Below are 25,394 nucleotides of genomic sequence, written 5' to 3' on the forward strand. Positions count from 1 at the left end.
AAAAATAAGCACGCCAAGGCAGCACTGTGGAGAGAAGTGGCGGCGGACGTACTGCCGTGAGTGGACATACACTTTACTCAAGATGAGTACTTCATAGTGAAAATGTGCTTGAAAATTTTCGCGTTTCAATCGTGCAGAAAGTGTGGACCTTTCCAAAACCGTTGGAAGTCCCTGCGCGAGAAGTTCCGTCGCCTGAACACAGCCCACGGCCGCCTTCAGCCCATGCAACGACTCGGCAGCGCGAGCGCGCGCCAACAACTGGTCACGGTGATGCGCACGTCTTTCAACGTCCGTCGCGGCGCTAGGCACGTAGGCGCTCGCGTGTAAGCCTCGGAAGGGTCCATGGGCTTCAGCCAACGTATACACGAAAAGTGGTGCCTTCAATTGAAAGAAGTGCAAGAACGATAACGCGTCTTTTATCCTATTATCTTAGTTTCCAGGTCAAGCATGTGAGACTCTCAAACTTTCTTCTTAGCGGCGCACGTTAACCGCTATTTGAGCTCAATTTCTTCGCCGGTCAATGGGAACGAAGATAATGACGCCGGTCATGCTGATTTCTGCGCTTTCGAGCTTTAGTAAAATAAAAAGGTCTTTTAAATTTCGTCAGGAGCAATTAAGTTAGTTTAAGTCTCAAATATTAACAAAGCATTTCGTTATATTGCGCAGAAGCAACCTGCCCCAAAAAGAGTGCAATTTAGAGCGAGTGGTCAGCGAAATCTACCTACTTATACCACGCTGAATGATGCGGTACCTTACAGCTACCGGAGTGAGCAGTACTCTCCCTTTCGGTCTTTAGCCGCTCCCGATAACAAAACTCCTGAACGGCGAGCGACTGTTGCCTTCCGAGGGCGAAGCGAATAGGAAATAAGTTGCACGCAGCGCTCAAAGATGGCGCCACTCACCTCTACGCGCGGTCAAAGGGCGCTTATTTCGCAGCTGCGATATCGGCTTGTCTGTCTGAGCACCAAACGAGAGGAAGACATGCGTTGCAGACGAATGGTGAATCCAGATGCCAAAAAATTTACGAAAAATAAGCAGAAACCGCCGCCGTCCGCGGACAATCTTCGGCCGGACGGTCTACTTCGGTTTGAATGCTTGTTCGGTCGCAGTGTTCCTGCACAAGAGAGGCCGCTGCAGAGAAGAGAATGATCCACATGCATTTGTGTACACACAAGACTGAAATATTATGCCAAGCAGCGGCTAATTTCTTGGTCTGCTTCAAAATCGTCAGCAAGAAGTTCTTTCGCCGTCGTAAGCGAAACTACAAACGCGCCGCAGTTGACTCTGCGGCCAGACTGGCTCGGCACGCAGCCGACCATATGACGACGGGGCCGCGGCGAGAAGAGAGCAGCGGGCGACACGAACCGGAGCAGAAGACGCCACCGCTCTGCGGCCAACGAGAACAGAGTGGTACCCACTACCCAGGGGCTGGAGCCGTGCGAGCCAGCCAGTAGAAAACCAAGTCTGGGCATCAAAACGACAGGCTACAATTAAAAAGAGAGGGATCGCAAGGAGCGGGGGCGAGAGGAGGAGCGCGAGGAGGTCGCGCGCAGGCGCGTTCCAAGTCCGCGGGGAGGCGGTGTGGGCGAAAAGTTCGCCCCCTCCTCTTTCCCCGCCATGGGTTCCTGCGCGCACCGCCACCGGCGAGCAGGGACGCGTGAGCGGTGGCGTCGGCGGCGGCAGTCTGCGCGCGCTTCTCTCGTGTTCGTCGGGCAACGCGCACGCCGCTGGCGGACCGCGCGACATCTACACTACGCGAGCAGTGACGGCTGCGTCGGGACAGCGCGCTTTTTCGCCGGTGACCGGCCCATGGGGGTCGCGAGGGCAGCGCCACAAGCTGTGACCCTCGGCTCGCTCGTATTTCCTTTATGTGCTCCTTTCCTTTCGTCTGATTCAGTTGGACCCCGACCGATCGTCGCTGGACCCTCGACGGCGCACGTTTTTCGCTTGGCCTCAGCTTTTGCTCGAGTCAAGGCGTTCTGCTAGCCAGTTAAGTGGCGTGTCGGACTTGCCAGTGATAGACTTCCTCCGGAGGATCATCATGACGAATGATCGGTGCTGTGCTGCCCCGCACCTGGCGACATGGCTCCTGGTGTCGGTGCTGTGCGTGTGGGCCGCCGAGAACCGCGCGGACGCGAGACATTTCACGGCGGACGAGCTGCTGCGGACCAAGTTTCCCATGAGGGTCTCGGACGACCTAGACCTTGATCCCTGCAAATCAGGTGCGTTTTCTCCTGTGCCTGCTTATGCTGTACATCGGCTCGTGAGATCGCGGGAAAGCAGCGTTGCCCAATGCAGACCTAGAGAGCCACTGCGGGTAGAAATCATGCCCTGAGGTGAGCTCCCAGCTGGTATTGTATAAGCACGCTCTCGATGTGTTGTCGGTGCGCATTACATGCAGTGCGTATAGTGCGCACCGATCACTCGGCAGAGAAAATCAATCCCATGTGCACGCTGTCCGTGGTTCTGCAAACATGGATCACCACCGACTCGCCTAGCTTTTTTTTTTTTTTACTGAAATTTTTTAGCCGCAACCAGCGACAGCAGGAGCTGCAGTGGCTGCACGAAACGCCTGTCACATGACAGGTCTGTGCTTCCGGGTGGACGCCACCTTAGCGTAATTCTCCGGTTATATGTTTGTGAGTGCTATCTCGAAACCCCGTCATTACACTGTGTTTCTTTCCTGCTTTTTATGGCATTTGAAGTAGCGCATAAAAGCGACGAACATGCCGCGGGAAGCATTAGCTATGTCACGATCCGCCCGGTCGACAGGGCCAAAGTTTTCTCTTCCAATGTATGGCAGTAGATCTTTTGCAGACAAACGATTGTTTAGGCTGCTTTCCGGCTGCTCCCTGCAGCCGGCAAGTAAGCTTTGCATTTCACCAGATTTCTTGTCTCTTTTCCCGAGTCGCGTGATACGGCTACAAATCGCTCTATGCATCGCTTCGCGACTGCCATTCGCGGTACTGTGGTGCGATGACTCTGGCATGATGGGCACGATGTTAACGTCTAAAGCGTTCGGTGCGTCAGCACAGGCAAGTCTCCAGCGCACGAAAGCAGCCGCGGTGGATCAGTGGCTCTGGCGTTCAGCTACGGATCTAAACTTCGCGGGTTCGACTCCGTCTGCAGCGGCCGCCTTTACACATGAGGCGGGGGCCGTACGATGCCAGTGCAAGTTAAAGAACCCCAGGCGGTGTAAATTAATCCGGAGCCTTCTCCTGCGGGGTCCCGCATAATCACTTCGGGACGTTAAAAGCCCACAATCCAGCAGCTTTTCATCAAGTGAGGCGCCAGGCGGTCGGGTTCAAACTGTACAAAAAAAGTGCTCCGAAGAGGTGTTTATCTCGCACCAGGCGTTCCGGCCAGCGGCGACCTTGGAGCAGTCTGGGGGCGAGGAGAGGATGGCGTGGTTATGTGCCTCCAGACCTGCTGCTCCGCTCCGAACCCCCTTCTCGCATCCATTTAGTGCCCTGAAACCAACACTTAGGCCCCGCCGGCAGCTTACTCGCGCCACAAGCAAGCCGGAACGGGCGAACACTGTATATGCGTTGAAGGCGGCACTGACCGCCGGTCCCTATTTACGCGCGATGCTGCCTGTTGGTTTATCGTTCATCTTTCTCGCTGCTGTCGGCGAGACTGCGCGCGTGCGCTGTCTTCTCGCCGCCGTGAAAGACCGATAAACCGAGATACAGGAGGGGCGTTTCCCTTCGGTCTCGACAGTCTCCTCGCAGCCTGAAGTATTCGCGGAACGTTTGTTCCAGGTGAACCGTTGCCTCGGCGTGTGGCCGAAATGGTTGAGGCTCCGCCGCTGGGTCAGGTGCAACGTTGGCGCGAAAAATGTGCGGCATGAACGTGGCGTTCATCTGGTCAAAGCGAGCGAGTGGTAACGTTTCTAAATATTTCCTAGAGGGAAATCTGGCGCCACCGTCTATGCGAGTTTCTGAAAGAGCACTTCATCCACCGTGGGAATGTCGGGAAGGCAGCAAGGCGCAATCGGCTTGACCCATAAACATGACTACGACTGCAGAAATACAAATTTTCGCAGATTATATGTTTGCAAGGAAGCGTTGTTGTGCAATCAATATGTCCTGTAATAAAATATGGCAACTTTACAGCGCTGTAAATGAGCACACAAGCACCGATTTTGCCCATGGCGAGAAAGGGATTTCTCTTCATGCGTCCAAACGTAGCCAGCTGTGGAAAGTAGTTTTTTTCCGTTTAACAGACACGCTTCTTAGAGCGAATATGCTTGCCAAGAAAATGTTAATTCTGAAAATACTACACTTTAAAAGCTTATTTTTTTTTCGCATTTTGCGAAATAGAAACGTTTCATTTGTGTAGTCTGCTAATGCTTGACGGGCCATGTGCATAGGATATGTTCGTGCCGCGACAAACCCGAATCCCCGCTTTTCTATGAGAAACTAGTTTTCGCACACTGAGTGCCGGCTCTCGGCGTTGCGTGTCCCAATTTAGCCAGGCGCAAACCTCTCCTACCGTAAGTAACTGACGGGGCCGTGTTCATGCTGACAAGTGCAACATGCGTGAATTATTTCATGAAGGCGAAGTCGTTCCTGCATACTACAGTGGTGAAAACGAAACGGAACAGCAAAAAAATCCCATCCGTAGCACAGTCAACCAGCCACTAGATGTCAATCCGGTTTGCTGTCTTCCCAGCATGCCTAGGGCTTCTATGGTGGCCAGCTTTCCCTCTAGGTATACAGTAAGAAACTCTATGGTTTAACAACACCTGCTGACGGGCTAGATGGTGCATTGCAGATTGACGGAATAATAAGCGCACAGGACAACGCACACAAGAGCAGAGGAAGACGCGGTCTGCTCTTGTGTGTGTTGTCCTGTGCGCTTATTATTCGTCAAACTCTATGGTGTAAGTTGTGGCTCGCGCTACGGACGCGCATCTGCGTCCCTGGAAGTGTTTCTCGAAGCATCTCAAGGCCAGGAAGTAGCAGGGGCCGCGCGGGGTATACGCTGTAAGCAATAAATCGTCAGTGCAGACAGCAATAAATGTTTAAAGATAAAAACATCTGATTTAAGATTTTATTGGTGCCGTAGGTCTTCAGGATGTGGCTATTTCGATGAGTCACGTGCACTGCAGAGGTTGCTTTGCGTGTAAGCTTCTCGAAAGCGTATGTACCCAAAATATGTTGGGCCACAGCGCTGAGGGTAACCGCGTTTTCTAAATTCTAAAAACTGATATGGATGTTACTTACGGTGGGCTGCACACCTCTCACTAATTAAGGGGCCTAGCGAAAATAGTTAAAAAGTTAACTATTCTATATTAACTAGCGTGCTAGTTGGAGACGTCGCAAGCTGTATTCTGATGTAATACACCGCTCACAATGGTATGCCGGAAAAAGCGCTCTTCTAACAGAAAAAAGCCTATTTAAAAAAAAAAAACTGTTAAGTCTTAGGCAAAGCACCCAGTATTTCGGGCCCTCTTATCTCAGCTTACTCTGCCATTCGTCGCCACTCCAAGTGCTATCTAGAAAAGGGGGGGGGGGGGGGGGGGGGCTATAATAAAACACAGTGAAGTGAAGGGGGGAAGACAGCAACCAATTCGAACGCTGAACAAGGAAGAGCTACGGAATGCACTGCGTAAAAAAAATGAGCGATGGGGAGACGCGAACAAAGAATACCAAACAGGTGCGACGAGTGCTGCTGCTTTGTTCGGAGGATGCGAAGTGGGGACCGCTCACCCTTGTCAGTTCGTTGGGTGCGCCGGCAAGGTGCGAAATTGGCACGAAAAGGCTCTTGACGGCCGACCGAGCGAGCCTGTTAGTTCCCGCTGCGACGTAGGAAGCAGGTGCAATACGTAATCTCGCCAAAAGGAGTAATCGCCGCGGAAAAAGGAAAACCAGCAAGAAGAAGCAGACGGGAAAGCAAAGAGGAGGAGAGGTCAGAAAGAATTGCGCAAAGTGAGAGGCCCTGCGCTGCAGGAAATTTCTCAAAATGTTGCTTGGTTTTTTGAGAATTCCTACTGGCTCCGTAAGCAGGCTCCATCTTCCGCATCGCTCCCTGAGCTGAGTGTGCAAGGCTGCGCGTTCCTTCGCCCCCGTGGCAAAAAAGGTTGCGCTATGAGGTGGACGCTCGGGCCTGCGTGGTGTTTTTGACGAGAGGGACAACTTTACGCGCGTCAACAGTCTGCCTTGTACGTGTGCTTCGAATCGCACGTATCGCTGCAGTCGATGAGGGGTCACTGCCGTTAAAACGTATCATTTCCGGGCGCGGCTTTTGTGAATAAGCCATCGTTTACGTTTGCAACCTCGAGTGCCTTCTGTAAAGGCCTCACAAAATGAAATGCTTTTCTCCTCAGGCAAATTTTGCAGTAGTTAGCAGCAGCCAAGTGAATAAATAACCCAAACAGCCATTCTTCACCTCAGTACAGAAGCACTCCTATGCCGGCACAATTCCGGTTGTGTCCTTTCTTTTTCACAGGTTTTCTTTCAGTGGCACAGCTCTTTCAATGGAGTGGAATCTAGTGAAGAAAAGGTGGTATATTGTGCCAACGATCGAGGCATGGCCATCCGGCACACAGCCGGCCTAGGCCGCCGGAGGCATTTATGATCCGAAATGAACTGAGAACTGTTCAGAAAAGCCCCGCTTTCTTGGTTTCGCGCTGAAGCAGCTGCGAATGACTGGAACAAACACTTCCTCCGTTTGTCCTGGACCCCGAAGTGGCAATTCCGGCAAACCTAAATGGAACTGCATCGGAGTGGAATGCGCTGCTCAGCGTTCGACCGAAATGCGCATGTCGCCGCGAGAGCGACGCCGCGTTCGTCCGACCTCGTGCACGAGCCTCGCTCTTCGTGCGCCTGCCGTGGTCGTAATTAAGGCGCCTCTCGGACGATGCCCGCAAGCACGCGGCGGGTTGCACGCAGAGAGCACGTGCCCGGAGACGTTTGTGCGTGTTAAATCTATTACATTTCGTGGACAAAAAATGACATTTGTGTTGTGCTGCCTACCTGCGTAGTAGGCATTATAAATTCGCTACAACGAAATAATGGATATAACAAACGAATGGCAATTCCCCCTAGAGCCCCACCACGGTGCCTCGGCTCGGCTGCAGAGCTGGAGAGCCCGGGTCCCATCCCGGCCGCAGGGGCCGCGTTTCGATGATGGCGGAAAGAAGGCGCCCGTGGTCTGTGCGATGTCAGCGCACGCTAAACTACACCAGGCGGTCTAAATTAATTCGGAGCACTGCGCTACGGAGCCGCCATGAGTCGCTTGAAGACACTGAACCGCATAAATTAATTTTTGCAATTGTCCCCGAAAGTTCCCATTGGAAACAATCCAGTAACGCGGCAGCGTTAAGAAGCCCGTGTCGCAGCAAAGCCAGCGTCGTCGGTGTCAGCGGCCGTGAGCGAAAAATCCACGGAAAATACCCAGCGGAGCAACCTAGGGGGCAGTTAATTTACTGACTGGTCCCGATAGGGTGCAGCACCTGCATCGCAGTGCAGGGACGCGTCACTTAACCGGTCCGCAAGGAGGGGTACTACCAGGGATCTATGTGAGAGAGACCAATTCTGCGTGTGTGTACCCATTAACGCTATCGCCCTTAAGGCGGACCCCAAGTGTCCCCTGTAATTGTGCTGTATCTCTGTAAAGTTTTCCTACGAAGGGGTACAACCAAACCCGAATGAACCTCACTTCCCGCCCTGTGAAGAACCGCCATGCGCAAAACTTACCCCCTGGGGTTGCGTTTCGCCACAAGATTCGTGGGCTCTGAGTTGGCGCTCGTTCTCGATGGAACTGCACGAATGCACCGCGCTTCTCAGCTGCCCTGTGCAGTTTGGTTTCCGTTTGCGAAGTGCAGTCGCGTCCCGCAAGTGGAAAGCGCAAGAGGATTTCCGCCTACAGCCTTATATTTGGCGCAGCTCCAGAGGGCAACCCTGACATGTGGGGTTCTCGCGACGGAGTAGAATAAATAAGGGACCTCTCAACGACATTATTTCGTTTTGAGCACCATTTTATAGACGTTCAAACCTGCATGGGAACAAACGGTTGTGCGTTAGTTGGCGCGCCCATATTCGGGTGTTCAGGACTAGTGTTGCACCGGACATGAAAAGAGAACCTGAGCGGGCGCTCGGCAGCGACTCCTTTGGCAGCAGCGGCGGCGTTTGGCGCGTGCGCTCACATTTTTACGTCTTGTACACAGGTTGGTACGTTTGCACCTGCTGTATTTATTGCCGCCAGGGCTGCTGCCAAGTAGTGGCTGCATGTCTCTCTTGTCTACTGTGGCTGCCAAGTTTTTCAAGGATTGCAAGGAAGAGGTATGCGCCACAAATGAGAAAAAGCTGCAGAAGGAATTTCAAGAGATAAAAAAGTCGATAGACTTTTTCAGTGAACAGTTCGACTCAAAGGCGACCTGTTGTTCCTCATTCGAGAAAGGTAACGCAGCGCATAAAAACGAAAACGCCGTCTTCAGTACCCAATGCACCGAGTTTAAACATTGCCTAGCCTGCATCTGAGCAGGAAATAAGGAACCGTTACCAACGCTCGCAAAACAGGAATGTTGAAAGAAAAGGTCTTCCCCTATTCTGAAACTGGGTACTTTCGAATTGTTCTTGAGATGCTGGAATCCTTCGCCGCAGAGTCCGTTTTCCCATCGCGTTGTCCAAAAGGAGACTGTCCGAACACTGCGGTTATTCAATTCCGCTCGTGTGTTAAGCGCCAGAAATACCCGCAAGAAGGCGCTAGCAAACTTGGTGCTTTCTCGAAGGGGCACCCGACCTTTGAGAAACTGCTCAGACAAATTATCACTAAAGCAATATAAATGCGTTTGCACGAATGAAGGAAACATTCTCGCCCGGATGACTAACTCCTCCCGCGTGCTGCTGGTATCTTGTCTTCAAGGCATAGCAGCAAGGACACCATCATTGCCCATGGGCATTGGCTGTGAACAAGATATGTCTGCAATACTGTATATGATGTTGCAGGAATCCGTCGTTCTAAAAAGAGACCACTTCGTTCAACTAAACGTAATAAGGGCGACGTCATCACGCTGTATAGCCGACGTTGCCCTTCGTCCCCTTACCTGTGTTTCCGTTCTAAATGCCTGGCTTATTGTCTCGCTAAAAGGAAGCTGAGGTGTGCTGCTTATGACGAAAAACACTTCCAGAATGTATAATGATTTCTCCAAAGTAGCAGATGATTTAGAATTTTTTTGCCATTATCTGCAATACGTAGATTTTTTTTCAGGGTTGTACCGCCCGCGGATTGGCTGCGTGACAGCATTCCTTGATTTTGTAGATTATTTATTTCGGTAAATGAAAGTTGTTACCAACTTGTTTTGGATGGAAGCATAAACTTTAATATGTTATGCATGACGACAGCTGATTCAGACTTGGCTGCAGTGCTCCAGTCACATGCCTGCACCAGCGTCGCACCCAGGATAACAAATTAACCTGAGGTGTCATGGGTCGGCATATCAGGGGTCGTCTGCCTATCTTTGTAATCATCGAATAGAGCCTAGCCGAACAGGCGGATGCACTTCTCAAGGTGTAAATCACCTGGTAGAAATTTCGTTCCGCCTTGTCTTGCGGCCGACAGCTGAAGCAGTTGGTGCAACATTCCCGTCGCTCCCCAAATTAATATACTCCAAGTCTTTTACCCCCAAAACACCATGTTCAAAGAAACCGCGTAAGCCTTGACAGGTGCGCCGGCAGCCGTGTAGTGGGTGCGCACCTCTACAAAACCGTCGAGCAAACGGCAGAGAAACTTTACGCTAGCCCTCGCGGGATTCCGCGCCGTGAAATCTTTCTTCTCTGAAGGTGCACCGCTCTGTCGAGACACTGTGTGTATATAATAGCACCAGTGACGATATCACAAAAGAAAGAAACGATGATGCGACGACGGAGAACTGGTGTGGGAGTCTTTTTCGATGCCTTCTAGCGAGAAAGATGCCTTATATAGCAGGTATCAGTCGCAGGCGTTGGATGTGGCATAATGTTTTCTGACGAGCCGCTCGCTGTTTCCAACCGCATCGAGTGACATCAAGGCGTTCCAGTTATTGTGACGTGCCTGCCCGAACCCACTAGTTGTTCGCAGGAATAGCCAGGGGTGGCCGACATAACCAGGAATGTAGTAGTCGAGGTTAGCCTGTCCACCCTGACGTCAAGGTGCACTTGAGCGCTGGCGCCGAGTGAGGCCGAAGCTGTCATTACAAAACCGTTTGTATATTAACTCTGTGAACTGGTGTTTTGAGCTAATTTCATGGTTACTAGGCGTAATTCAGCGAAAAATAAAGCGCTCACCTAAATGTGTGTACTGCTTTAAGATGAGGTACTGATGTTGTGCGCACCGCACACTACTGCGGGTGCTGCGCTGAGACGGGGCGAGGAGTAATCAGTCGACACTGACTCGTTGTGCGTCCGTTAGCGAGCTCAAATACAGATATGATGACGGTGCGGTGGAGAAACCAGGCCGCGAAGTAGTCGGGACCTGCTCATTCCAGTAAGCACGAAGAAGGGAAGCAGGCAGTGCACGTGAAAAGAGAGGGAAGTCACCCAGCGCTCACTGTTCAGCCGGCTAATCGCGGCGTCCCTGCAAAAGCGGCGCTTGGATGCACGCATCAAGAAGTAACCTGCTCGTCGAAAGTTGCACCCGCGCTCAGCGGGAGCTCTGATCGCGGTGCTTTCTTTTCAAAGCAGCGATGGTTGGGCCAGGCATGTGGGGATGTAGACGCCTCGGCACATGGCAGCAGCGAAACACCGTTTGGGAGAAGGCATCCAAGCACAAAAAGAATGGCCGCCAAACAGCAATGCTGGCGAACATGATAGGAGGACGCAGCAAACTTGGCGCCGACCTGCCGAGAGTCCACGTGCTTCACGGGCCGCTATAAAAGTTTCAGCCGCCGTCCACGTGCTCAGCCCGCTTTGTCCCGGGATCTCTCCCCAGCCAGGCTGACAACAGTAGTCGGCGAAGGAGGGCCTCTTCTAAACCAATGAGAAGGCTTTGTTCCCCGCCGATGCCTGGAAGGTTGCGAACCAGGGCGCTCGAATAGACGCGTCCCTTCACGTGGCATTCATTCTTGGCGCGGTGGGCCTTCCCTTCGACTGCCGCGTCACAGGGAGAGACGGCGCGTGTATGCGACGCACGCCGGTACACTACAGAGCAAGGTGCCAGAGAGGAAATCGCGGCGAGGTGAGGCCGGGATCAGCGCCAGCCGCTGACCTCCGTGTGCGGGAAAATGCGGCGGCGCTTTGTTTTGCGCTTGAGCTGGCCTGGCAGAAATGGTGAATACGTTGGGAACGCAGTATTTATCACCACCTCGATGGCCTTTCTGCGCTGCTGTATGCACAAGCGTAATAGCCGAAAGTGCACTTTTTACGCTGATTGTGTTGCGAGCAGAGACGAAGGACAGACAGTAAACAGTGGAGCAACGACGAATGATTGCGCGCTTGGGTAAACTGCGCTGTCTCGCAAACAATCGTCAACCGGCCCCAAAATGTGCTAGGAACACGAAATGCTTCGACGTAGCTCCAAACCTCGGCCCTTCACAGTGCACACGGCGTCGCCAAGTGCGCACCTGGTAATGGAGCAAAATGTGAGAGGCTCTGACTGTGCTGATCCTGGCGTTTACGAGTATCTTACGTTTGTGGGAGTAGTAAGGTGTTGAGATTTGCGTTCCCGAGGTAGGTACTCTGAATTTACGCCATCATATTGTGACAGCTCTTAGAGTTGGGTTTGCTGTATCTTTTTGTTTCTGCGCGGTATACTTCTAATGAGCGGAATCCTTCTCGCATGCTTTATTTCGCGGTTCTCAAAATGGCATGACTAGCGCCCGTAATGGGATGCGAAACGAACGACTTCCTGCCAAAGAAGCCACCGACGATGTGCTCAGTACGGGCTGTCTGCCACTCTCTGCTGCACCCATTCACTGTTTGCGAGCAGCTGCTGCTGCCTCACCGTTCGTCGCACGAAGCCATGACATACGTTTTCCGCCGTCGTTCTCTTGGCCTAGCGTTCTCATTTCTCCGCAGGTAAAATGTGCGATGAATTCGTTTCACGCTCCGTAGGAAAGTTCCAGAACCGAGTGAAGCACACGCTCGGAGAAAGAGCGGTGCAATCCGTTCTCGTGTTTTGGGATCCGTGGCCGCTGCTTCCACCGGGTCTGTGACGCGTCCCTTTGGGGAAAATATGGATTCGAGTGAGGGAACATTGCCCCGCATTTGCACCGTCCAATATGAAGCGAATGAACAGTAAGGACAGCGCGCCTCAGCGTGAAAACTTTTTGAAGGGGGAGAAGCCGAGCACGGCGAGAAGGAGCCGAAGCAAATACCGGCACATGGCGGTGCAAACGGCAGCGTCGAAGGAAATCAAACGCAGCTGCCTCCCAAAGCGACAAATATTGGCTCGCCCCTGGCCGGGAGCGATAAACAATGCCCCGAGCCTGACGACGCGTACATTGAGACCGACGCCCCCTGCCGCGTCGCTTCAGAGGAGGAGGTAGTCGCACCGCGATGTGGGCGTGAGGCCGCCCCATCAATCCTCCCCAGTCAACTGCGCGCACGGACTGCGGCGTGGCCACCTCGGCCGCATCTGCCCACGCTTCTCGTCGGCGCTACCGAGCTGGCCACAGCCGGAGGCTTCTTTGGGCTGCCGAGAGCAGAGCTCCGATTTCTCTGTACCGGCCTCTTTGAGCCAGTAATTTTGCTTTGCTCCACTTTTAGGTTGCGTCCCGCGGAAATGGACGGCAAGCAAAAATTCTCCCGCCTTGGCATTCGCGGTTTCATCTCGTGAAGCATATGGCTGACATTCGTGGCGTCTGTAACTTGTTTCCTTGGCTTGAAAGGGGAAAGAAGCTTGCTACAGACAAAGCGCGGGGAGCTTGGAATGGAAAACATGTTTATAGACACAAGTTGGCTTATGCCAACCTGGGACTAAGCTATGTTCTGCTCTAAGAGCCAGTGGCAGGCTATATTGAATGGTTTTATCTGGTCGGGTTGATTTCTTCGGTTGGTTTTTTGGTTGTTTTTTTTTCTTCTCAATAGCGCCCCAAAAACAGAGTTAATTTCATTTTGCATTTATTTATGACCGAACTAGTGAGGTGAACGAAGAATTTACAGCAGCCAAGAAATAATGTTGAACTACGTACTTAGAATAATGAGACCGCTGTGAAATGGCGCTTTCAGAAAACAATTCTCGAACAAGCGAAAGACACAGGAATGCATTCTGCAACGTAGGCATCAGAGAATGAACCTACATCGCTAATACAAATGCAACAAACACATCCTGCGCAAAGCCAAGCTCACAGGAAGCCGAGAAAAAATCTTTCCTCGGGGACAGTAGCGTAATCGGGAAGTACTAGGCATTGCTGGTGTAAATTCTGTGATTGTTCGCCTCGGCAGTTCTGTCCAGTGTCCTGGCAATCATATGTATTTGTATTATGAATTTGATGTATGCGACATAGTCATTGTTGCGGCTGTCCAATGTCCTGCCAGTAATTTATGTGTTTCTGTTATGTATCTTATGTATTTGATCGATATTGTTGCAGCTCTTTGTTTATTTTTATTTTTTTGAATTTGTGGTTTTTAGAACGTTTACTATGATGGGTACATAGAAATGCTTGCCAAGGCAGCGGCCAGAACGCAGGGGAGGGTGCTAAGAATTTCTGGCTCCGGACAGCCCACCATTGGAATCTCAACTTGGCAACGCTTAACGCTAGAATCTTATCTAGTGATGCTATAGCCTAGTAGTGCTGTTCGACGAAAGAGCGGGCATTAAATGGGATGTCATAGGGCTTACGGAAGTAGGAAGGCAGGTGAGGCGTATACAGTACTAAAGGACGGACACATGCTGTGCTATCGCGGATTAGCGGATAGACGAGAAGTAGGTGTGATTCCTCATTAATCAGGATATAGATGGCAATGTGGAGCACTTCTATCGTGTTAACCAGAGGGTGGCAGCTATTGTAATTAGGCTCAGTAGGAGGTATACAAGCTGAAGGTGGTGCAGGCCTACGCGCCTACATCCAGCCATGATGACCAGACCGTTGAAAGCTTCTGTGAGGACGTGGAAACGGCAATGAACGAAGTAAAATCGCAGTAAAAAATACTGATGGGCGACCTCAATGCGAAGGTGGGAACGAAGCAGGCTGGCAACCAGGGGGTAGGCGACTATGGGATTGGTTCGAGGAATAGCTGGGGACAGCTATCAGTAGAGTTCGCAGAGAGAAATAATTTATCCATAATGAATACCTTCTTCCCCAAACAAAAGAACAGGAAGTGGACCTGGAAAAGCCCCAGAGGTGAGACTAAAAATGAAATCGTCTTCATACTATGCGCTCAACCTGGCATCAATCAGGATGTGGACGTCCTCGGAAAGGTGCGCTGTAGGGACCGCAGAAAGGTAAGGTCTCGAGTTAGCTTAGACTTGAAGAGGGAACGGACGAAGCTAGTGAAGAAGAATTCCATTAACTAGTTAGCGATAAGAAAGAAAGGAGAATCCAGGATATCGCACCGAAACAGATATTCAGCTTTAACTGAGGATGACGATCTTAATGTTCATACAATGAACGATAATCTGACAGCTATCATTACTGAATGCGCAGCAGAAGTAGGCGGTATTACAGTTCGACACGATACCGCAAATTATCTCAGGATACGAAAGATATGATTAAGAAACGCCAAGGTATGAGGGCGTCTAACCCTACAGAGAGGACAAAACTAGCAGAGCTCTCGAAGTTAATAAATAAGCGCAAAGGTAGCCGACATAAGTAAGTTTATTACGGAGAGAATCGCGCATGCCCTAAAGAACGGAGGTAGCCTAAAAGCGGTGAAAACGAACTAGGCATAGGTAAAAACCAGATGTACATGCGCTAAGAGACAAGGAGGGCAATGCTATTAGCAATATGGAGAAGATAGTTGAAGTAGCCGAAGAGTTCTACACAAATCTATACAGTAGCCAGTGTAATCAGAACGTTAATGCGAGAGACAGTAGCGCACAGCAATGCGTCATCCCGCCAGTAAAGAAAGAGGAAGTAAGAAAGCCTTAGGAGTAATGCAAGCGGGAAAAGCAGCTGGTGAGGATCAGGCAACAGCAGATCTGTTGAAAGACGGAGGGGAGATTGTGCTAGAAAAACCAGCCACCCTCTATACGCAAGGCCTTACGACCTCGACTATACCAGGAGCTCGGAAGAACGCTAACATTATCTTAATTCATAAGAAAGGATACGCCAAGTACTTGAAAAGTTACGGAACGATCAGTCCGTTGCCTACAAGATATTTACTAAGGTTATAGCTACTAGAGTCAGGGCAACCTTCTATTTTATCAACCAAATGATTGATAAAATAGATCACATTCACACTATAATTTCTTGATAACGATGAATTTTTATGGCGCAAGGGCATCTGTGGCCAAAGAGCGCCATGGCACAAGGTTGTGTCAATAAACATTTCCCAAGCATTTCACCCTAAAGAAGGCGAGCACCAGGCAGGGGAAAGCTTGTACTCATTGTATCACCGGTGGGCACCCGGCGGCACCGGGGATCGAACCCCGCACGGGAGGTGGATGCTCAACCACTTGGCCACCACTGCGGTTCAGGTGATAGGGAAATGCGCAGAATATAACCATCCCCGTATATATAGCCTTCATAGTCATACAGGCATTGCGTAATCATGGGGTAGAAGAGCCTTATGTCAAAATACTTTAAGATATATATATATATATATATATATATATATATATATATATATATATATATATAGCAACTGCACAGCTACTATAGTCCTCCATACATTCAGTAATAATATTCCAATAAAGAAGGTCGTCAGGCAAGGGGGACGATCTCGCCAATGCTATTCACCGCCTGCTTACGGGAGGTATTTGGAGACCTGAATTTGGAACAGGTGGGGTTAAGAGCCCATCCTAATTTCTGTAATTTTAATGTGGGTTGCACTTTGTAAATCTTTTTTTCGCACCAATCCGTATAGACCAGATTCTTTTACCCTCGCACGCAGGCTGCGGGAGCCCTCCTACTCTCAACACCAGTTGCCATCTGTCGGCGCGCGCGGCACGTTGGACTGCAGCCGGGTCGCACTCGCGGCGCGTAGAATGCGTGTTCTTCGCATCCGTCGCTGATGCGTTCTATCGCCTAACGTATGTGGGTGTGTGCTGTGCATCACTACTCTCATTTTCCCAGGCCGTTCTACGGTTATCTCGCACACTTTGTTACACATTGTTTCACACATATGCAAGGGTAGTCGACCAGGTACGGTGCGCATTGGAAACAGGTACTTACAAGCACATTTCTGCGCTGGCGTGTCGTTTGTTGCCGTCTTTTACGTACGCTACCATCTGATAATTTTATGCATCAGAATGTTTATTTATCGATCGATTGTGCAGTGATGTGCAAGCGGTAGCCGAATCGGCCAGCGGCAGATCGAAGGTTGTCCAGGCGAAGCGCGTGTTTTCAATCACCAGTACGTCTTCGACATGCGTACGCAGAGTTTGTTATTGCTCCCGTTACACAAATTTCGTGCACGGGGATGTAAGCACGACCGCTAACAATTTAAGTTGTTATTTCCGCATGTATCTCAGAGGGATATCGGCGGGGTAAAGGGCTGACCGTAGTATCTATCTGCTGCTGGGGCCTACATGAATCACAACAATATATGCACAATTTTATTACATTCTATGACACTTGGCCAAATGGCTATGCGACGCTGCCACACGCGCCGAGAGCTTCCAAAGAAAATAAGCGCGACTTCGGGCCGCTGAATTCGTGACAGCTGGCCTCTCTCAGCTGATATTCATTTAATCTTGGATGAATTAAGCGAGAATACGTTTTTGTCCGCCAAATAGCATAAACCGTGACAATTTTTATTTTCTGTTAGCCCTGCGACTCAGTGCAGCTCACAACGATGTACTGGCGCACCACTTAGGTGGCGACAAGAAAGCCCTAATTGTGGTGGGTGCTTTATGGCCGGCAGGAAGTATCAAGAGCGCATTGGAATTGAAATTGCATGCTAGCTGTGCACATAATGTTTGATACTGACCAAAAAAGTTTTCTCTCTAATGGAGCACTAAGGCGGTAGCCATATAAGCGCGAGCGCGTGCTAAGCGCCGGCACAAATAACGTGAATGCCGAACTAAATGTCATGATTAAAGCATTAATTTTATCCTTTTGATAACGCAGACTTCCTGCAACACAACCACGCTGTGGAAGTATGCTGGACAACGTTTTTTTAGCGCCCGAAGGGAAGTAAATCGCGGCTGTATGCCGGCGCGGCCGCGGAGCTGCCGTAGCCCCGCAGTCTCCAGTGAAACGCCCGCACCGCGGCGCGCCAGTCGGCGGAAAATGGCCGCGGCCAAGAGCGGCTCTGGATTCTGGTCTATAGGCTGGTCATTTTCATGGGAACGGGTATAACGGTACCAAAATCATACCGTTTTGCCACATCTCGAAACCCATGTGAAAAACGATGTACCGCACGCTTAACACGAACGCTCGATTGCGAGTCCTGCACTGATATTACAGCCCCTGAGTCTGAGACCATGCTGCACCGGAGTGTTTGCGGCGGTTGGAGACAGCTCGTGCTCTGCTTCCCCTCTAACGCCCAGCGGCGCCAATGTCAGTGGAAGACACGCGTTCGTCTTCAGCCCGAGGCACTGCGGCGAGAAGACATTTTCCAGTCTGTCTGCAAAAGTGAAACGGCTCCATGACTGAAGCGTGTCACTGCGACGCGCGTTCCCTTTTTATGGGACGGCAGTTGCGCTCTCCTGGCGTTCTTTGGCACGAAATCAGATATTGGACGAGACAGTTGTGACGTCATCAAGGTCTAGTGACATCAAAGAACCAGTCATATGGCTGCGGCAATATCGACATCGCTACCGCAGACGGCAAGCGAAGCAGCGAGCGTTAGAGTATTAGGTGCGCGGAGGACGGAATAAATTAATATATAAAAATTAGCCCAGCTTCACTGACTTAACGTCGCGAACGCTGATGTTAACAGCAAAGCTGCCTGGCGTTCCCTAATCGCAATACTGAACTTTGCAGAACTTCTCAAAGCCAACAGATCGGTTAGCTGAGCGGTTATCTGTCCATGGCATGCTCTTTCCCTTTCCCGACCACTAAAGCATTTTTTCCTCGACCGGTATTGCTCGGCATTTTTTTATTTCTTAAACACTGGGTATAAGCCAAGGTGGATTTAAAGTGGTGGCGAAGGCTGGGCCGAAAAGTGGTTTAGCGCGACTGCAGCACAACCAGAGGATGGGGGGGGGGGGGGGGGCAAAACACTCATATAAAGAAATGATAAAGCTGCAAAATTGGAATGTAATCTGCCAATAGAAAAGAAAAAATATATTAGCACCTTGTTTTATGAAAGAGGTAAGTCATTTTATTAAAACCTGGCAAATTTTGTATTTTTGCAACAGTCTTGACCTGCCCCCTATTCATGAGTGTGCGGTGCATTACAGCGCGTCTTTGCAGGCCTTGTTTCGATACCCGGCTAACCCGGCCACGCCAGTGTCTGGAAGTGTTGCTGCCTTTCTATGCTGCCCCTCCTTTACCAGTCACTTTCATTGCGTTCCCAATTACACATTAACAAGGCCATAACTAGCAGGAACTCGAGCACACAAGGCGAGCACATTTGACTGGCAAAGGTTGGGGCGCGCTGAAAGGCAGCAACCTTCGAGAGGTACGGGCTCGAAAACGCGGATTCTACAGAAAGACCGCTTTATAATTCGCGCCAAAGCATACGTATGCGTGACGTCATTCTACGTCACGTTTGCGTAGTTTGCCCCCCAAAATCTAGGGGGCGCTGGAGTGCCCACGAGCCGCCATTTTTTGGACCAATGGGCGTCTATGGAGCCTTCGCTACCAGTGTACATCTACCTTGTATAAGCTTTTTGTAATGCCAGTTGCTTCGGTATCCTTCGCGCGGGCTTTTGGGTTCGCCCGACGACGCCCTGCCCCTTCGCGCGCAAACTCTCGCTGGCGCTCCCGGTGGGCGGCTGCTGCTTCAGGAGAGCGCGCGACTTTGGTCATTTTGCGAACATTCGGTAAAAGACCGCCAAGTGCACTCGTTTATATATGCGCGCTCCTCGGAACCATCTGTTGGGCGCGCGCTCTTCAATTGGCCGACTCCCCTACTCCTCTCTTTGACTCCGCCCATTTGCGCTCGGCGCGTGCTCTCACCCGCGCCTTGGCTCCGCTCCCCCCTCCGCTCTCCCCCTCGCTAGTCCATGCCGTCTCCACATCGCTGCGCCCCGTTACCACGCCTTGTCCCATGAAAGCCTCGTCCAAGAACAGCTTCGCTGTTATAAAACTCCTTCGAATCCGCGGCAGCGCGAACAGATCAGCTTCGCTAGCCCCTGCATTGGACCACAGCCGAAAATCCCGCGTGTTTAACTGCCAGTCTCTCGCGCTATGATTTGAATGTCTCCGTCTTCATCAACTTCCATGCGTGCGCTGTGGGTACAGAACAAATCGCTAACGCATTGCCCTCTTGTGCGTTAAGCGGCCCCGTAATTTTTCTTTCGTGTTACTGGAGCTCGCGTATGCCAAAGCGTGCTGGTAAGGCATTATTACACATGGATTACCACCTGGTGTTCTCCTACGACCGATAAACAATTGTAATCGAATTTCGTTCTCGTGCTGTTTCGGTTTCATCAGCCGAATGAGGGCTGTGACGTCAAAGTGTGGTTATAGGTCACGTGAGGCATGAAAAACTAATGCAATCGGTGCTCCCACATTCGTTGTCATTCCGGCTCTTGAGGAAGGCTGGCTTCAGCACTGCGGTGAATTAAAACGATGAAGCAGCGATTAAATCGACGTTTTTTCCATGCCTCACGTGACACAAAAGCACTCTTTGACATCACAGCCATCGTTCGGCTATTGAAACCGAAACAGCATGATAGAAAAATACGATTATAAATTATTTAGCTGCCGTAGGTGAATACCACACGGTGATTCATGCGTAGTAGTGTCTTCCTGCGTCATTCCAGAGAAGAAAAGATGCCACCAAAATTAGGTGGCTGTAATCCTGTAAGAGTAGACCGACATAGCGGTGTCGACTCCCGTTCGCATCGCCCACTCAGTTACATAATTCCCCCAATGAATATACTCATGTGCGCATCAGTACATGTCTCTAATACCACACCGCATTCACTAGGCTCATATTTATCTCGCTTGAAGCAACGAGCCTTCGCGGCCAATGGCTAGCGTGTCCGTCTTGCCATCCGAATGTTTTGGTTTAACTTGCACCGATATTTGTTTACAGCTCGAATTAATTAATTCTTTGCTTCCATCGGGATTTTTCTCACGGCCAACTACGGCGGCTTTTCTGCGACACGGGAGCCTCGACAAGACAAGAAAGGCCATTCAGAAGCACGCATTGCCTTGAATGTGAACGCGTTGCCCGCTGCGAACTGGGAACACAATCACGGGGCTGTGAACGTCCTCTTTACAGAAGCCCCAGTAAACCTGAATGGCACGAACTGCGCTCACTCACCTACCGCACATTCGCACGCCCTCACCGGCTCTGAAGAGGCGTCGCCTTTGCGCCTGCTCTTTTGTCCACGGGAGTCACCCTGTGAAAACCCCCTCTCTCGCAGCTTCGCCGTACTGCCGCGCACAGAAAGGACGCTTCGTGTTCACTCGACTGTGGGCAGCTCGCGTGTCTCCGCCTCGCTTCGTCTGCGGGGTAGCGAGCGGCTTCTTCCGCTTGCGTCATACGAAGAAGTTTATCAACGTGATACCTTTACTGGCGGGCGCTCAGAGACTACTAGCCCCCAAGTTTAAGCACAATTTGTCTTTTACATCTGTCGGGGCCAGCCGAATTATCATGCCCGGAATGATGTCCGTGGTGAAAATCGTGAAACGTGCCCCCCCTGTTTTCCTGTGCGCCCGTCGTCATCCCGGCACAACGCACGGTGAGTGCGTTCTCTGGTGTACGCCACGTTCATGTAAGCAGTGGGTGCTGTATGCGTAGAGAACTGCTGGGCGATTTACCGCGAGCACAGCCTAAAGAATCGCGCCACCAGGGGAGCGAACTGTACGAAGCAAAATTGGCGCTGGTTGGTTGCGTTTGCGCAAATTAGCATATGCATGCATCCGTGATGCGGTGTTCGCTGAGCATCACTCACATCACTTTATTTTCCTTAAAGACCCCAAATGGGGTGTTACGTAAGGGGTGGGAATTACGTGGTGCAGGCGTTGACAGCAGTCATGAATGATGGTGGGCAAGTTATGGCAACGATATGGTGCGGAAGCTGTTCCAGTCAGTTGCTATTCGACAAAAAAAAAAATAAGTTGGTAAAGAATTTGGTACGGTCACGGCGCAGAACTTGAAAAGGGTGACCGATGCGATGGGATCTGCGTGGTGGTGGTGCGCAGATGTAGAGTTCTTGTCTGAGCGGTGAGCAAAAAAAAACTTGTGAAAGAAGACAAGACTGGCAGACCGACGGCGAACAGGAAGATTGCACGAACCTGATTGCAATTTTAGTGATGATACGCTACCGTCATATGAGTACGTGGAGTGAATGAATCTGGTGGCTCTGTTCTGTACAGTTTCGAGGGCATTTGTTAAAAATGCTTGTTCCAGATGGCCTATGCCTACTCCAGTTAAGTTTTGATGAGCGAAATATACGCTTGTAGTCTCACATGTTGAGGGGTATCCCGAAGGTGACGTTTTAAGAAGCCAAGTGTTTTGCTAGCCGATGATATCAGGTTAATTGGTTAAGGATAGGGTTAATTGGAGAGACATGGGAGAGGCCTTTGCCCTGCAGTGGGTGTAGTAGGGCTGATGATGATGATGATGATATCAGGTTAGTGACATGCAAACGCCGGGATAAAACATTTTAAATGGTGATACTTAAGTATTTGTATGGCTGGACGTGGTCAACAGGGTAGTTAGAAATTGTGTACTGGAAGATAAAAGGATTTCGACGGTGGTGAAAAGATATATACTTACGGTTATAGACTCAGTGTTCATGCTCTTATCTTTTGCATTTTGTATTCGTCAGAAACGCAGAGTATCTGTTCTTGCTTCTGTGCTCGCTTTTTACTTTTTTATTTTGTGTGTGTTTGCTTTGTTGCATCGCATTGTACAACGATGTATGCTTCTTCCACTCCTGCCTTGGCTACCAAATGGCGGCTGGCAGTATTGAATAAAATAATATGAAGTAATTTTTTAGGGTTAAGTGTCTGTCATCAGCCACTTCAAACACCAGTTTTGCACCTCATTTAGGTCTGCCTGTAGGGATTCTTGGTCAGAAGGATTAGTCACTGAACGATAAATAACGCAGTCATCAGCAAACAAACGTATATGACAAGATAAGGGCTGAGGTAAGTCGTTAATGTAAATAAGGAATAACAAGGGACCGAGGACAGAGCCCGGCGGGATGCCGCAGGTGACTGAAAGCGGGTATAGGAGGGTTGGTCATTAATGGCGACAGACTGAGAGCGATGCGTGAGGAATTCTTTAATCCGTGCGATGATGTTTGGATGTAAGTTAAACTGGAAAAGTTGAAGAAGCAAGCGGTGATGGGGCACTTTGTCGAATGTCTTAGCGAAGTCTAAGAATATGGCATCAGTTTGTAGGTTAATATCAAGGTTGGCGTGAATGTCGGCAAGAAAACTGGTTTGGTTTATGGTTGATGGGGGTTTAACGTCCCTAGGCGACTCAGGATATGAGAAACGCCGTAGTGAAGGGCTCCGGAAATTTCGACCACCTGGGATTCTTTAGCGTGCACTGACATTGCATAGTACACGGGCCTCTAGAATTTCGCCTCCATCGAAATTCGACCGCCTCGGCCGTTATCGAATCCGCGTATTTCGGGTCAGCAGCCAAGAGCCATAACCACTGAGCCACTGCGGCGGCCATGAAGAAAAATGGCTAGTTGAGTTTCGCAGGAAAAACCCTTGCTAAATCCATGCTTTGACGGATGGAAGAAGTTATTGAAATCTAGGAATTGCATGATTTAGCTGTAACTGATATGCTCCATAAGTTTGCAGGGTACACTTGTTAAAGAAATGGGGCGGTAGTTAAAGGGACAGTGAGGAGAACTCTCAATTTTTTTTTAGCAAAATCTGATAGTTCAGCATTTCATGGCTTTGTTGCCGCTTGTCCGGGAGCGAAAGATGCATTTATTTCAAAGAAATTTGGATTCGAAGTTGAAAAAGTTTTTCCCGCCGCTCCGATTCAAACTCGGGATTTCTTATGACGTCATGGCGCCATCTTATGACGTCATAGGACGGAGTGACGTGAAACGTGAAGTAAACGGAGACTCCGTGATTTCTGGCGCCTAGCGGCGCGATCTAGCAGCTGCCGAAATGAAAGCTACCGCCGCCGCACGTTGAAGGCATCTATCGGGGGTCGCTGCAGTCGCTTCGTTTACGTTTGCACCGGCGTCTTGCCAGCGTTACGATGGATCCCGTTCCCGAACCCGACGACGTAGTTCTCGCAAGAACTCCAGCCTGCATTTCAGCGACCTCAGCCCCACAGAGCGCGCTACGCTTTTGAGGGAGCACGCTTAGGTTAGGCGCCGGCGGGTCGTTTCCCCCTTCCCCAGTGAGCAGCCGTTGCAAACTAAATATCATAATCCCAGTGCGGGGAGTCGCGAGGCGCCGGGACAAGGTCGGCGCGTTGCGCCCATCGGAGGCTGGCCGGGGCTTTGGGGCCAACGGATTGTGATTCCTTGAACGGCGCGGTTGTACGGTGCAGCAGGCGGCGTCGAAGTCTCCCACGGTTGCAAATGCCAGGTTATTTATTTATTTTTTGCCACAAAAAACGGATGGGTGCTAGTTGGTAATGCATTGTACCTAGAAACAGCTCGAAGAAACACAGGCACCACGAAGAAACGACACACACGAGCGCTGACTCACAACTGAAATTTATTTTCAAGTAAAGATGCTTAGATAGAAGACATGAGAGGGTGGTTAACAGGGCTGCTGCAGCGATAACCGGCAATCAGTGTGGTCGCTTCACAAAACAGGAACGAACGAAGTAAGTGATAAAAAGATGGTGTAAAGAGCCGCAAAAAGGTGGTCAGGCGACAGTAGCAAAAACAAGACCAATGAAAAATTACCCAAAAAGGGCGGGGGGGGGGGGGGGGGGGATGCGTTAAAACCATGAGGGGCACAGATGGGAAAATACAAGTGAAACATAAAAAATGAAAGACGTAAAAGCTTTAAAAACGTGTCCAAAAAGGGGGGGGGGGGTTATAAGCGTTAAAACCTTTTAAGACGCTGTGGAGGATAAACCAAGATAAAGGCACTACCAACAAGGATCATTGAATCACTCAGCTTTAAGTGGCACCAAAGAAATTTTAGGTGTTCATCAAGCCACCCAGAAGATTCAGCTCTTTTTCCGACAAGGAGAGGGACGCATTGATCACCAGCATGATGAATTTGGAGGGCTTCGACGATTTCGCTCGGCCGAGGACGAGATAGGCTGACGAGACAAATCGTCGAAGCCCTCCAAATTCATCATGCTGGTGATCAATGCGTGAGCACTGCGTCCCTCTCCTTGTCGGAAAAAGAGCTGAATCTTCTGGGTGGCTTGATGAACACCTAAGGTTTCTTTGGTGCCACTTAAAGCTTAGTGATTCAATGATCCTTGTTGGTAGTGCCTTTATCTTGGTTTATCCTCCACAGCGTCTTAAAAGGTTTTAACGCTTATAACCCCCCCCCCCCCCTTTTGGACACGTTTTTAAAGCTTTTACGTCTTTCATTTTTTTATGTATCCACTCGTACTTTCCCATCTGTGTCCCTCATGGTTTTAACGCATCCCCCCCCCTTTTTGGGTATTTTTTCATTGGTTTTGTTTTTGTTATTGTCACCTGACCATTTTTGCGGCTCTTTACACCATCTTTTTATCACTTACTTCGTTCGTTCCTGTTTTGTGAAGCGACCACACTGATTGCCGGTTATCGCTGCAGCAGCCCTGTTAACCACCCTCTCATGTCTTCTATCTAAGCATCTTTACTTGAAAACAAATTTCAGTTGTGAGTCAGCGCTCGTGTGTGTCGTTTCTTCGTGGTGCCTGTGTTTCTTCGAGCTGTTTCTAAGTAAACAGAGATTCGTGGTGTCCATGGAGGAAGGAAAATTTTTCCAAAGGTGGCGTCTCTTGAAGAGTGCGGTGAGGGGCTAGTTGGTACGATATTATGGAAACAATGAATAGCTGCGCAAAAAGGACGGGACAAGAGAGAAGAAACACACGAGACAAGCGCAAACTAACTGGTTTATTGCACCAACGCCTCCTTCGTTCGACAACAAAGCGCATGCGCACCAACCACAAAGACAGAAGCCATAATCATCTCGTCAATCCAAGAAATTCCAACTCCTTGCGGTACAGGTGTATGGAAGCCTCGCTAGCATATTTGTCAGCCCTAATCTCGCGATTTCCAAAGCTTCGATAACTTCACGTTCTTTTATG

At 50.2% G+C, this 25,394-nt stretch overlaps 1 protein-coding gene across 3 annotated transcripts in view; it reads left to right on the plus strand.

The window, feature by feature from the left end:
* Positions 1-1,594: 1,594 nt before the first annotated feature.
* The window catches only part of LOC144116373 (protein tolkin-like), a 1,150,388-nt gene continuing 1,126,588 nt past the window's right edge, over positions 1,595-25,394 (plus strand). For 2 of the 3 annotated variants that reach the window (XM_077651146.1, XM_077651147.1), the window contains exon 1: positions 1,595-2,222. In XM_077651146.1, the coding sequence (XP_077507272.1) occupies positions 2,042-2,222 (181 nt within the window). In that variant the 5' untranslated portion in view covers positions 1,595-2,041. The remainder of the gene's footprint in view (positions 2,223-25,394) is intronic. The other variant, XM_077651145.1, reaches the window with a different exon arrangement.

This window comes from Amblyomma americanum, chromosome 1 (assembly GCF_052857255.1).
Source record: "Amblyomma americanum isolate KBUSLIRL-KWMA chromosome 1, ASM5285725v1, whole genome shotgun sequence".
NCBI classification, from domain to species: domain Eukaryota; kingdom Metazoa; phylum Arthropoda; class Arachnida; order Ixodida; family Ixodidae; genus Amblyomma; species Amblyomma americanum.